General features: G+C 45.5%; 1 protein-coding gene across 1 annotated transcript in view; it reads left to right on the plus strand.

Moving 5' to 3' along the window:
• The window catches only part of TACR1 (tachykinin receptor 1), a 149,797-nt gene extending 135,967 nt beyond the window's left edge, over positions 1-13,830 (plus strand). Inside the window, exons 3-5 of the mRNA XM_040458405.1 lie at positions 8,093-8,243; positions 9,306-9,502; positions 10,602-13,830. Coding sequence (XP_040314339.1) covers positions 8,093-8,243; positions 9,306-9,502; positions 10,602-10,893 — 640 coding nt within the window. The 3' untranslated portion in view covers positions 10,894-13,830. The remainder of the gene's footprint in view (positions 1-8,092; positions 8,244-9,305; positions 9,503-10,601) is intronic.
• The last annotated feature ends 211 nt before the right edge of the window (positions 13,831-14,041 follow it).

The following is a 14,041-nucleotide window of genomic DNA, read 5'->3' on the forward strand; positions in this document are numbered from 1 at the left end:
AAAGAAAGAAAGAAAGAAAGAAAGAAAGAAAGAAAGAAAGAAAGAAAAATGAAGAAATGGGAAATGGTCAGGCCTGGGGCTCTGTGCCTGCAGGGTATTCAAGAGGATGCCCTCAGGGGGGCTTCTTGCTGGCTGTGGGTATGGAGCAGGTGAGAATTCTAATGTCCTTCCAAGCCTGAGACGGTATCTTTCTATGAAGAGTTTCCTTGGGGCCAGTTCTGCAAGGGTGATTAAAGAGGGACACCGCTGGGCTCTGTCTCCAAGGACCATAGCATCTAATGAAGCAGATAAAACATAAAAAGGAGCCTGGAGAAGAACACATCAAAATTCTGACTTGCGTGGTTTGGATAATGACTGCAGAAAAACATATGTTTTATTCCTCTTGTTCACTGGCAGGAGCTGAGCCACTGCCTTCAGGAGGCAGCACCATTTGGGGGTAGGAATCTGGGGAACCCAATTTTTCTGTGAATTAAATGAATACACTTGAGCATCTGCCTTGATTGGTCAGCACATCCTGAAAGAGGTTGACCTGGGGGCATTTCTGCCCCAAGTTTATGCCTGGATGCAGTTGATGGGAGTATGATCCCAGCCCTCTCTCAAGGACAGAGAGGACATGTCCTCACATCTCTATATCCCAGGGTAGACTGGTCACAAGCAGGGGAGGGTACACGAGGGCTTTGTTATCCCATGCAAATGTCTTTCTCTGTCCCCTGACCTCTCCCTCCCTTTTGTGACCCAGCAGTTTAGGAATGGAGCTCCCACTTACTGCCCCCACTCCTCACTCCCCATCAGCTGGCCCACCTGCTCTAATCATCGCTGACCACACCATAAAAATGGAATCTGCCCATGACCTCCTATTTCTAAAACCACAGAGCAAGTTCCTGTCCTCATCCCGCCTCCGCCTGCCAACACTCCTCCCCCAGGCAGGCTCCACCAGTCCCTGGACTCTCCCTCCCCGCCCTGCACCTCCCACCCCTCACTCTCCTACTTCCCTCCTGTCCTGGGCTCATCCTCATGTGGGCCTCCTCTGCCAGCCCCTCTCTCCCCTCATCTTCTCAGGGTTTGGGGATACCCAAGGGATCCAAATCTAATCTCCACCCAGGCCTCTTGTCCTAGTTCCAGCCAGATTCAGACATTCAACTGCTTGCCCTGAAGGTCAGCATGTCCAAATGTCAGCTTGCTGACCTCCCCAACAAACCTGCTCCTCCTCCCGGGTCCCCATACCTGCAACAGTCAGCCTCACTCTCCCCCATTCACACAGGCCAGAAACCCAGCTAAAGTGCCAAATGGCAGCCAAGCCCACCAGCTTTTCCTCCTAGCCACAGCACCCCTTGGGGTCTTCCTCTCCTCCCCATCCATCCAGTCTGCCATGGCTCTAGCTCAGGTCATTGCCGCTTCCAGCCTGGCTCCTTGCACAGCTTCCTAAAGGCTGGTGCCTCTAGCCTTTCCTGCCTCCATCCAAGCCCCACTGTGGCCAGAGCACAAGTATCTGATCATGTCACTCCCTGTTTAAAACCATTTTGTGATTTCCCATCAACTTCAAAATACATTATAAACTCTCCAGCATGTCATAAAATGCACTTCATGATTTGTCCTCTGTCTACCTTTCTGTCTAAGTCTCCTGATACTTCCTCACACAGCCATGTTCCATTAGTCTGAGTCACAGCACAGCACCGCATCATGCCAAGGTCCTCCCTCGGTGCCTTTGCACTTGCTGTTTTCACCACCTGTAGTGCCCACCTCCTGCACACATATCAGGGCGTGGCCAAGCACACCTCCTGCAGGAAGCTTCCCTGATTGGATTGGTTGAGAGTCTCACTTCTGCATTCCCATTATTCTCCATGCACTTAGTAACAAAATGCCTACTGTTTTCAGGGTAATTTTAAAACTTGTTTACATATGTATATATTTTTTATATTTTATATATATTTATAAAGGCCCCTGACGCCTTTCTCAGTGTCTCCACTCCACTTGAAGAGGTAACCACTGTCAGTCACTTCCCATATTACATTCTTTGGCACTTCTCTGTGTCCCCCAAAGACTGAGCTCCTGGTAATGGGAACAGAGGCTTGGACTCCTCACACAGGGCCACAGAATTTATGAATTAGTAGACTGCAGTTTCTTTCTGTCTCCAATAGGACTGCAAGAGCTTTGGGATTTGGTCTAATGCCTAGAAGTGAAAGTGAGCAAAAAAATATATGGATTTTTTTTTCTTTTACTAGAAAGAAACCACATTTATCTGCAAAGAAGATAATTTTTTGGAAGGAAGTAAAAAGTCAAGCAGGCATATAGCACTGTGCTTGAGGAAGAGACAGCCTGAGGGCTGCTCAAGGAAGGGCAGGAAGGGGGTACTGCTCAGCTCATGTCTATCAAGGGGTGGCCCCACAAGTCCGAGATACAAAGAGGGCTCAGGCGTGTTCCTGGTTATCTCAAGTTGGCAGGACCATCCCAGGAGGCAGGTTCAGCTTGTTGCCTGTGACATAGGATGTAGTGAAAGCTACCGGGCCACAGGTTCTTAGTTTAAGAAGGAACGACATCAGTCACAGCTGCCAGCAGGAGTAGGCTCAACAACGATGACTCTCAGCCCCAGCCACAAGGAGAACCCTCTGGAGAGCTTCTGACACTCTGATGCTCAGGCAGCACTGCAGGCCAGTCTTAAGTCAGAAGCTGAGACTGGAAACCACACACTGGAAGTTTTCAACATTCCCCAGGTGATTCCAGTGTGCAGCCAAGATGGAGAGCACTGTGCTTCAAACTTGAACTTGCACATGAATCACCAGAAAGTCTTATTAAAGTACACATTTTCCGATTTGGCCCATCCAGGGTGGGGACTGAGAATCTTCGTCTCTAACAAGCTCCAGGTATTGCCGATGGCACTGGCTTTATAGCTAGTGAGCAGCACATCACAGGGGGTATTCAAGAAGTAAGGGACTGATTACATGGTGTGGAAACTGTAGAGAAGGCTGACACAATGAATGAGGGTTAACGCATTGAATTAGATAAGCACAGCAGTGCTCATCCACCTTTCTGTGACAGCTGAAATCTCCCACCACCACCACCTAACAACCTGATCCACAGAAAGCCACATATAAACCCAGCAGAGTTGCTTGTTAGAGGGACAGCAGGAACCCCAGAGCTCTGCCCTCTTGTCTCCCTTCCTCCCCCACCTCAGGGCACCTAGAGCCTCCATGAAGTGCATTAGAAGACACACTGGATACTATTTAATAAACCCATCTATCTGATTTCAGATGCTGAGGACTATTTCAGAGACTGGAACTGTTGGTGCTTGAGCAACGAGTGACTCCAGATAGTGAGACGTTAGTAAACCTGGAGTAGTGAGCATTACGGCATTAAGGACAGGCGAATCTGCAGGATTTGGGGTGACACAGTCTGTATATAGCAATTTTATCTTGTAATGTGTGCCGCTTCTAGAGGGGTGACCTGGAGGGAACAAAGGTAGGAGGTTGTTGCATGCACTTGCCTTCCGAGGGTACCGGTAAATCCACTGGCAGAATTTAATGATCGGAATCCACAGACATATCTCATCAAGTGGGAACCAAGCCACCCCTGCTGTCACAGCCTCTTGCTGTCACTCCTGGTCCTTTCTCTCACTCACTTCAGATGCACCCCTGACCCCTTCTTCTCTTCTCTCAAGGCGGATACTAACTCTGAGAGCTGATTAAACCCTGCCTGGCAGGAACCTAGGAATATCAGATTGGAGAATAAAAAAAAAAAAAAAGCATGGAGCCTCACATAATAAGATTACACGAAATTCCATTGGCTGGCTCTCTAAAACAATGATTATGGAAAAAAAATTACAAAACAGGATTATCTCCAGTTAACTACAAGAATATGGTAAAATTTCTTCAAGAAGGTGTCAAGATGGAAGAAATGTATTTATTTTCATTTTTTCTAATGATGGAATTTCATTCATTTGACCTTAGAATTTTTTTGAACTTTTTTAATGTAAAGTCATTTAGAATTTTTAGTAACTTGGACATTTTTTGGATTGAGTATTTGCAATTCTTTTTTTATTTTTTATTTTTTGTTTATTTTTGAAAGAGAGAGCGAGAAAGAGCGCGTGCACATGCACGCACAAGTTGGGGGAGGGGCAGAGAGAGGAGAGGGGACAGAGGATCCAAAGCAGGCTCTGCACTGACAACAGACAGCCAGATGCAGGGCTCAAACTCATAAACCATGAGATCATGACCTGAGCCAAAGTCAGCCGCTTAACCGAACTACTCAGGCATCCCAAGTACTTGCAATTTCTAGGCAAAAGGGGCTTATCTGAGCAAGATTTAGGAGGATACATTTTACCTTTGATCCCATCCAAGAATCAAACCTACAGGTTTGTTTGTTTTTTTATGATTTGGGAGGGAGGGAGGGAGATTGTTGAGGGGCTCCCAAAGGGAGCAGAAAACTACTCATCTGGAGATGTAAGACCCCAGCTTCACTAGAATTTTCTCATGGATTTTTTAAATTAAGTTTATTGTGATGGGGCACCTGGGTGGCGCAGTCGGTTAAGCGTCCGACTTCAGCCAGGTCACGATCTCACGGCCCGTGAGTTCGAGCCCCGCGTCAGGCTCTGGGCTGATGGCTCGGAGCCTGGAGCCTGTTTCCGATTCTGTGTCTCCCTCTCTCTCTGCCCCTCCCCCGTTCATGCTCTGTCTCTCTCTGTCCCAAAAATAAATAAAAACGTTGAAAAAAAATTTTTTTAAAAAGTGTATGTTTTATATTCTATTCAAGTATGGTGAGGCCAACAGATAAGGACATGATTGCCATTGAAAAGATAGTTTATTACTCATAGTTCCCAGGACAAAGGGGCAAGTGCGCCACATAGGGCCATGGGCAGAGAGAGAGAGCAGGAGACTTCAGGAAGGCTTTTATTGTGTTTCCAGAGAAGGAATGGGTGAGGCAGGATAAATAGGCTTAGAATTGGCTAGTTTGAATCATTTCCATGAGCTCTGTGCCCTGACTGTCTGAAGTGGCCCTGGGGTGACCATGGCAGCTGGATAGCATCCCACAGTGTAAGAGCCCCTGAGAAAACAAGTGGGTGGGGAGTATAGGCCCTGGGTTGGTTAGTTTGCATAGGAAAGGCACACTAGCAGGAGTTATCTCTAGGAATTAACTAACCCAAGGAGGCACAGTCCTTTCCAGGTCAACAAGGCCTAGACCTCAAAGCATCAGATACAGAAACTAAAAAATATGGTTAACCACATCTTAGTGAAGTCATAAAATCTCAAACAATGGGGTTCCAACAGGCTTGCAGACTTGGACCTGAAACAGTGCTTCTCAGTGCTAACCATATGCAAGAATGACTTGGGAAATTTTTCTCAGCTGTGGTTTCCTGCTTCTACAATCAAGGCCAATTTAATGTGTCTCTGAGCACTGATCATTTTAAAAGCTCCCCTGGTGATTCTCATGTGATTCCGGGCTCAAGAACCATTGGTTTAGGACAGTGTTTCTCAAAGTCTGAACCTGGACCAGCAGCAGCATGAACTGGGAATTTGTTATGAAAGCAGATTCTCAAGCCCACCCCAGATTTGTTAAGTGGGAAAGTCTAGGTGGGGTCCAGCCCTTTGTGTTTGTACAAGCTCCCCCAGGTGATTCTGAAGCTGGCTCAAGTTTGGGATACACTGGTCCAGGGTTAGGAGCACCGGTGACTGGACTGCAGTGTCCTTCCATCATGTCCCTGACTCCCATATAGATGCTCAGCACTCTGAGGCACTGGCCCCACAAAGCTCAACTAATGTGTTTTGATCATCAACCAAGTATCGGTTTGCATAAGTTAAGACTATTCTTCCAGGTAGGAGAAGCAGGTGTATCCTGAAGGTTCCCAGGGTCTCCCTGTCCCCTTATATCCAAGGGATAAGTACAGCAATCGGGGGAGAGGTTGAGATCAGGTAGGAAACTCAGTATGCACTCACTGCCATGGTGACTGGAGAACCCAGAGGCTCCCAGAGGAGGTGACAATCAAGGGGGACCTTAACAGCTTGTTGAGACTGTTGGAGCAGCCTGTCTGCACAAAACAGATGCACTCAGCACCCTGCTTTGCTGAAGCTGTTGTGCATTATTTAAGAGCTCTTCGAGTGTCTTCAAGTTGCAGATTTTAATATTCACAGGAAGCTGAATAAGTAAAACTGTGGAGCTTTGCAAAGAAGTAATTGAAAACATAGTACCGATAAAGAGAAATTAAATGAATAAGTAGGTTTTCTTTATTGGAAAAAAAATCATTTCAGAGAATAAGCATAAACAGAGTCATCACTGGATGACTTTTCTCCAGTGACAAAAAGCTGGTTCTGGGGTCACAGTCTTGCCTTCTTATCCCACCCTCCTCTTTTTACCTGCTGTGAATTTGGGAAAGTTAATTAAATTCTTAACTTCAGTTTCCTCATCTACAGAATGGGATTATGATAGTACACGCCTAATCATTTTTTTGAGGATTAAATAAGAATAATGGTAAAGTGAGTGGCATTGTGCTCTTCACTAAATAAAATCTAACTATCGTTTCTGCTATTAATACTATCATTAATATTATTATCAACATAGTGATCTAGAGTGAACTCCCTAAAATATTAGCTGTTCCCACTATTATTACTACTATTACTACTAATGGATCTTCTCCATTAAACTCACATCAGGAGACAAGGGCTATAACTAACCAGATATACAAAGTACTCACTGAGAAAAATATCCTTTCTCAAAATTAAAAAAATTATTTGAGCATCCTACTTAGAAGGACACTTGCCTTAAACAAAATAGAATAAGTTATGTTTTTGCAACAAATATCAAAATCTCAGTAATTTATCAACAATAGCCAAATTATGGAAAGAGCCCAAATGTCCATTGACTAATGAATGGATAAAGAAGATATGGTATGTATATACTACTCAGCCAACAAAAAGAATGAAATCTTGCCATTTGCAATGATGTTAATGGAACTACAGTATATTATAGTGTATTATAGCTAAGTGAAATAAGTCAGTCAAAGAAAGAAAAATATCATATGATTTCACTCACATGTGGAACTTAAGAAACAAAACAGGTGAACATGGGAGAAGGGAAGCAGAAATTAGATAAAAACAGAGAGGGAGGCAAACCATGAGACTCTTAATTACAGAGAACAAACTGAGAGTTGCTGGAGGGGAGGTTGGGGATGGGCTAAATGGGTGATGGGTACTAAGAAGGGGCCTTGTTGTGATGAGCACTGGGTGTTGTATGTAAGTGATGAATCACTAAATCCCACTCCTGAAACCAATGCTACACTATGTGTTAACTAACTTGAATTTAGATAAAATCTTGGAGAAAAAATTCTCAGTGGTTTAATACTGCAAAAGCTTATTTCCTGCCCATGTCAATTTGTCCCAGTCAAACTCAAGTCAATTGGTATCTATTTTGCAAGCTGTAACCCAGAGACCCAGGAAGCTTCCATTTGCAGATATATTTTTAAGGGCCAGGATTAGAATTGGCTTACACTTTGTGGCTTTCACCCACTGATCCTAGTTCTAGGATAAATTTTGTTTCTCTCCTCCAAGCTAATTATTCTTATACCTGTGAATCCACTTGTCCTACAGAAAGAATGAGAGCTCACTAGCCACCTAGTGGTTCTCACCTGAATGTACAAGTTTGTCTACACTCCTGCACAAAAGCCCAGCCTAAATGTAATCTGACTGGAATTAACCGAGCGGTACAAACACCTCCTGCATTCTAGAGAATACACTTTTATTAATGCAGCCTAAGGTTGCATTTTTTTTGGAGGGGGAATGTAAGCAATATTGAACTTACCCTCCACTGAAATTGTCGTCATAAGTATACAACAGATTCAGTTCCCTTTCATCAATGTTTTTTCTTCTCTTCAATCTCAACAGGAATCTCTATTATGGAAAAAGTCCACAAGAAAAACCTAAGTTGAAGAGATTTGCTTTCTCTAGTTTATCCATTCATATATCAGCCAACCACCCAATGCAGGTGGCCAGACTCCATGCTGTGCCTTATCATCCAAGCTCATTAATGGCAAATGCTGAGAAAGGTGGTTGGCAAGCCTTGACCATCCCTGTCCTTAGACTGAACCCTCCCATCCTTCCTGTTGCAGTTACCACATCTGCGTAACTGTGCTGATCTACTTCCTCCCCTTGCTGGTGATTGGCTATGCGTACACTGTTGTGGGAATCACACTGTGGGCCAGCGAGATCCCTGGGGACTCCTCTGACCGTTACCATGAGCAGGTCTCTGCCAAGCGCAAGGTAAGCAAAGAGCAAGCAGCACCTAACCCGCCCTGGCTCAGGCTGGCAAGCATATGAGCCTCAGAGCCTCAGGAGGCCCAGAGGCAGCAGGCACAAAACGTCCCTGGGTCTGTGGAACAGTGGAAGGAGGAGAGGAGATGTGGGACAGAGGAGGGAAGAGATCTTTCTTGGTTGTATTTGTAACCTAGGCCTGCCTGTATAGGCAAGAGCCACTTCTTTCTTGCCTTAAGAGTAATTGCAACCTGTCAAGCCATTAACACACACACACACACACACACACACACACACACACACACACTTAACTACAAATGCATTGAAGAGTTAAGTCCTCTTTTATTATTAAAGTTTGACAAAATAATACATTCACTTGGTTCAAACATCAAAAAGTATTAAAAGGAACAAAACTAGTGATGGAGAACAGAAACAGTGGGTCACATTACTCACTATTTATAAAAAACCTTTTAAATCCCTTTTAACCATCTGGTGCTCCCTAGCTGCAGCTGTCCAGATGCCTCCCTTCCTCTTCTTTCCCCTGATACTACCCTGGCCCCTCCTCTCCACCTTCCCCCACCCCCCTGCCCTCACTGCTTCCTCCTCCTTACTGAGTCTCTCCCCACTGAATACCCATTCCCCTGGGTCATTATCTGCTCTCCCTTGGCTTCTGCAGCCACTGCCCAGAGGGGTCATATCACACAGAGGTTCTCAAACATGACTGTGTTTCAGAGTCATCTGAAGGGCTTGTCAAACCAGAATTCTGGGTCTCACCCCCAGGGTTTCTGATTCTGTAAGTATGGGATGGGGTCCAAGAATTCTCATTTCTGACAAATCCCAAATGATGGTTACAAAGCTGGTCCCGGAGCCACACTCTGAGAACTACTGATATAATCAAAGTCCTTTGATACCACATATAAATGGTCCTGTCTCCTCCTCGAAAGGGGTTATTATAGACACTTCCCACCACACACCGCACTGTGTGCGGTGAGGGGCATGGGAGGAGAGAGAAAGTAGCTGTGAGAAAAGTTGGCTGTGGTGGTGACCTCACCTGCCCCACCCTCTTGCCAGGTGGTCAAGATGATGATCGTCGTGGTGTGCACCTTTGCCATCTGCTGGCTGCCATTCCACATCTTCTTCCTCTTGCCCTACATCAACCCTGATCTCTACCTTGAGAAGTTTATTCAGCAGGTCTACCTGGCCATCATGTGGCTGGCCATGAGCTCCACCATGTACAACCCTATCATCTACTGCTGCCTCAATGACAGGTGAGGACCTCATCCCCCACTCTCTCTCCAGGGACAAGATCATTTGTCTCTATAGCAGCCAAACAGCCAACCTAAATGAGCAAAATCTTTGTGAGACAAGAGGGGGTGGGAGGGACTGCAGCAAAAAGACCACACTACTCCATCCCTACTAATTATTGCCATGCAGCTTTATGAGCCCAAAGTGGACTTTGTTTTTCTTCTCCAAGAAGAACCAGACATCCATACTTTTGTGTGAATCTTCTGACTTTTGGATATTGGCAACTAAGTTAGTGGGGGTAGGGGTGCACATTAAAAAAAAACAAACCTCTGTTATTGATGCATATAAACAGGCCTGAAAGCTGGATCTAGTTCATGGCCTGTGATTTTGTTCCCTCTGCCCTGTGGATCCATGCACAGGGGGCTGTGCATGCAGTGGGGTGTGTGGCTGGGGGGGGGGGGGAGAGACAGGGAGAGTAACACACAAAGAGAGATTAATGGCCGTAGAATACCATTCTCCATAGGGCATCTTTTCCCTTCACTGGCCTCTCACTTTCCTCTTTCCATCTCATCTCATCATACAATTTGGGCAGCTTTACCCAGTTTCTTCTAGCAGTTCCAGCAGGACAGGGTAAGCAAAGGGGAATCAGTGCCTGGAAGGCCCTTATTTAGTCACACTGATCAGGAGAGCTGTTCTGGCAGAAGAAGCCAACCTTAGACAAGCAAGAGAAGGGAGAGCCCGTCAGGAATGGTGGTCATCGGGGTGCCTGGGTGGCTCAGTCAGTGGTCATTGGGGTGCCTGGGTGGCTGAGTCAGTTAAGTGTCAGACTCTTGATTTCGGCTCAGGTCATGATCTCACAGTTTATGAGTTCAAGCCCCACATCAGGCTCTGCACCAACAGTGTGGAGCCTGCTTGAGATTCTTTCTTTCCCTCTTTCTCTGTCCGTCCCCTGCTCTCTCTCTCTCAAAATAAATAAGCTTTAAATAATAATAATAATAACAATAACAACAGAGAGTCATACTTAGGCTTGTCTATGTGTTAAAGAGCTGACATAGTGGTGACAATGCCCTCTGGAAGCAGACTGTCCCAAAGGGTCACCTCTCCCATCTTCTGTCTCTCCAGGTTCCGCCTGGGCTTCAAGCATGCCTTCCGGTGCTGCCCGTTTATCAGTGCCGGCGACTATGAGGGGCTCGAAATGAAATCCACCCGGTACCTCCAAACCCAGGGCAGCGTGTATAAAGTCAGCCGCCTGGAGACCACCATCTCCACAGTGGTGGGGGCCCACGAGGAGGAGCTGGAGGATGGTCCCAAGACCACACCCTCGTCCCTGGATCTGACCTCCAATGGCTCCTCTCGCAGCAACTCCAAGACCATGACAGAGAGCTTCAGCTTCTACTCCAACATGCTCTCCTAGACCGCAGGTCTTCAGCAGGAGCAGCCACCACCATTTTTGTCTTGCTTCACTTCATGCATGGAGAATGCCTTGATCTAGAAACCATCAGAAATTCCCTAACCCTGGGGTTTGTGAAAAAGTTCAGAATTTTTTAGGGAAAACATCCAATCCTGAGTTTAAAAAAAAATCTGGATTCTTCTGTGACTTTGATATCCCCCATGCTGTGTGACCCAAGGCAAATTGCTGAACTTCTCTGAGCTTGTAAAATGGCAGGGTTGGACTTGATTTCCCCTAAATCTCTTCCATGATTCTAAAATTAACTTTGGTTATATGTGGGGGCTCATTTAGGGATGAATCCTGCAGCACCTGGATTTGCCTGGAGCCTCCATAAACTTCAGTGAAGTTGTCCATAGTCGTGCTCACATTATTCTCCTTTAGCTGGTGGAGCACATCACATCAACCTTCATTCATCAGGGTAAACAAAAGAAGGAACCACATAAAATCCAAAGGAAAGGTTTAACTCTGTGTTCTAAGCATCCATGAAAAGGAAGCATGGATGCCTTCCTTTAGAGACCTCAATATTTTAGTGCATCGACACCTCTTGAGATTGAGAGCCTCAGGTCCATGTGGATTATATCCCCAGGGACTGTCCTGAACAACCAGTATGGAAAAATAGGTCCAGTGATGCCAGCTAATGTCTGCTACAGACCAAGAGTCAGGAGGCCTGTGCCATACTTAATCTATCTGAGCCTCTCTTTCCTTATTTGTAAAATATGGAGCTGAGCTAGATAACCTAAGTACTCCTCTTAACATTCAGTGGTTCAAGGATTGTATGAGTTTTTTGTTAGTTTTATCAATTGGTAATCTCAAATAGAATAAGAACAGCAAGTCTAGTGACTTAGTACCCTGTTTCTGGAGAGTAGCAACTGCTACAACATGTCAATATCCATATCAAACATGCTCGGATTTATCCTAAAACCACGAGTATTTTCCTTCTTCTGGAACGTTTTGGTCTTTGACAGAGCAGAGGACTTCATGTCAAAGTTTGCATCTCTCCATCAAGTGTTAGCAGGCCAAATTCCACAGGTGGAGATGCCATCAAGGAAGATAAACATGTGGGCTCCCTGCTCTTGCCTTTTGGGGTATCTTAGGGCAGGGGCACTAATGCAGTCTTAGCTTTATTCTGTTATTCTAGCTTTATTCTCAGATGTCCAGTGAGCAAGGAGGCTGGACCCTGCAGCTCCACTTGTGGGAAGAGGCCACCTTATATCTTCCCTTCAGATTCTCTGAATCTCCCTTCCTGCCCCCATGGCTTAACTGGCCTCCTGTCTGAAAGGGGTGGGAAGACCCACCAACCCCACAGGACAGTCAGTCTACCAAGAGCCATGAATTTAATCCTTCATGTCTCAGCAAAGCTTTGAGGTTTCCAGCAGGTGAGCACACAATTTCTTGATGTCTCCCAGATTTGTGCTTTGTCCAGATGTGGCTGAAAGCAGAAGTCTCATGTAACATCCATGAATGTCTTCCTTGTGGTTTGAAGAATGGATGCACATGTGCTGCATTTGTGGTGTTGACAGAGACAAATGCTGCCCACAGGCTCTCTAGCCTTTACTATCCATGAGGGCTATAACCCTACCAGGGCATCAGCAGCCCTGAGAAAGTTGTATAGCAACACTATACGCCAAAATAACCCAATAGCCACATTCTGCAGAGCAGCATGGGAAGGATTAAATAAATCAAATAAAGTTATTTCAGTGTAGACATATGGATGAAAGACATAATTTAGGGGCAAAAAAAAAAAAAATCAATGCCCAAAGCATTAATCATACTTCCAATAAAAACTGTACCATGTTATTCATTCCAGAGGGGTATATAATGAACCAGAATGATTATAAAAAATACAGAAGAAGAAAAGTATCTAGGAGTTGGGAACATCCTCTCTGTTGAAGAGGTTAGAGTTGAATTCAACAATTTGTTGAGTACCTGCTCTGTGCTTAGCCCTGAGCTGGGGACACAAAGCTCCTCTGCTCTTGAGGAACCTACCAGACTGGTTTGTGGCTAGCTCACCTGTCCTAATGGGTCGAGACTACCCATCAGGCATGGAGGCAGCTGAGAAGCACATTCTTACCAGGATTTTAAAGACCTACCCTCAACAGGGGTTATCAAGCCAAAACCTAGCACCTTCAGAGAGACTTTTGCAATGAGTTCTCTGAGATCATTGCAAAGAGAGCCACCAAGGGAACTGAAGGGATGTGGTTGGACAGCATCAACACCACACATAAGAAGAGAGAATATTGGATGGTCCTGGCTAGTTCAACTATGGCAGAACATCCTACTGAGAGAGCCCAGCAAGCCTTCCTCTAACCCATTCTCCATTGAACTTATTAAAATGTTGTCAGCTCCCATGTGTGAGAAACACCATGATTTGCACTGTGCATGGGTCTCATTTTTATAGAAATGTGTCACCCTGTGTTTATCTCCCAAGTGGTTTTCCTTGGTGTAGTGTTCAGTAGTAAAAGAATATAAGATATCATGGGGCCATCTTTATTATGTTACTTCCAAAAAGTGGGATCCAGTTGCTGTAAATGTGTTATTTGTACTGTGCCAATCCTCCTCCTCTTCATTTCGTCACAGAAAGGAGCTGAGACATATATCACGAACTCAGTCAAATCATAGTATTTGAGGGGTGGGTGGGAGACCTTTCTGGGAGGAACTGAAGGGCAGGAATCTTTGTCCTCCCCACCCCCACCAGAATTTGAAGACACACTGGAATGTCCTTTCTCTTGGAAGGACTAAGAGGTCTCCTGGGAAAAGGGGACTCAGGAGCTGACCTCATTGACCTGGTTTTCAAGAAGAGTCTATAAGTGGACAGGGGTCGTTCCTGGGGTTTCTGTTATCCAGCCTGGGATCCTGGAAAGAATCTCCATACAGAAATAAAGTGTGTGTTTGACCATCTCACGCCTCTGTCTCATCCCTGGGGAACCTCAGCACCCTACAGGATGCTGAATGGGATGGTATGATGAACCCTACTAACTTGCATAGCCACAAGGATGGAAACTAACACCTAATAGACTTTTAACTCTGTGACAAAATGGGTTGGCAAACTGGTGGCTGTTTTCAGGTAGGGATCTGGGAAGGTAAGGTGGGATTGTGTGAAGTGCCCAACAAT

This window comes from Herpailurus yagouaroundi, unplaced genomic scaffold (assembly GCF_014898765.1).
Source record: "Herpailurus yagouaroundi ecotype Mexico unplaced genomic scaffold, PumYag 221, whole genome shotgun sequence".
NCBI classification, from domain to species: domain Eukaryota; kingdom Metazoa; phylum Chordata; class Mammalia; order Carnivora; family Felidae; genus Herpailurus; species Herpailurus yagouaroundi.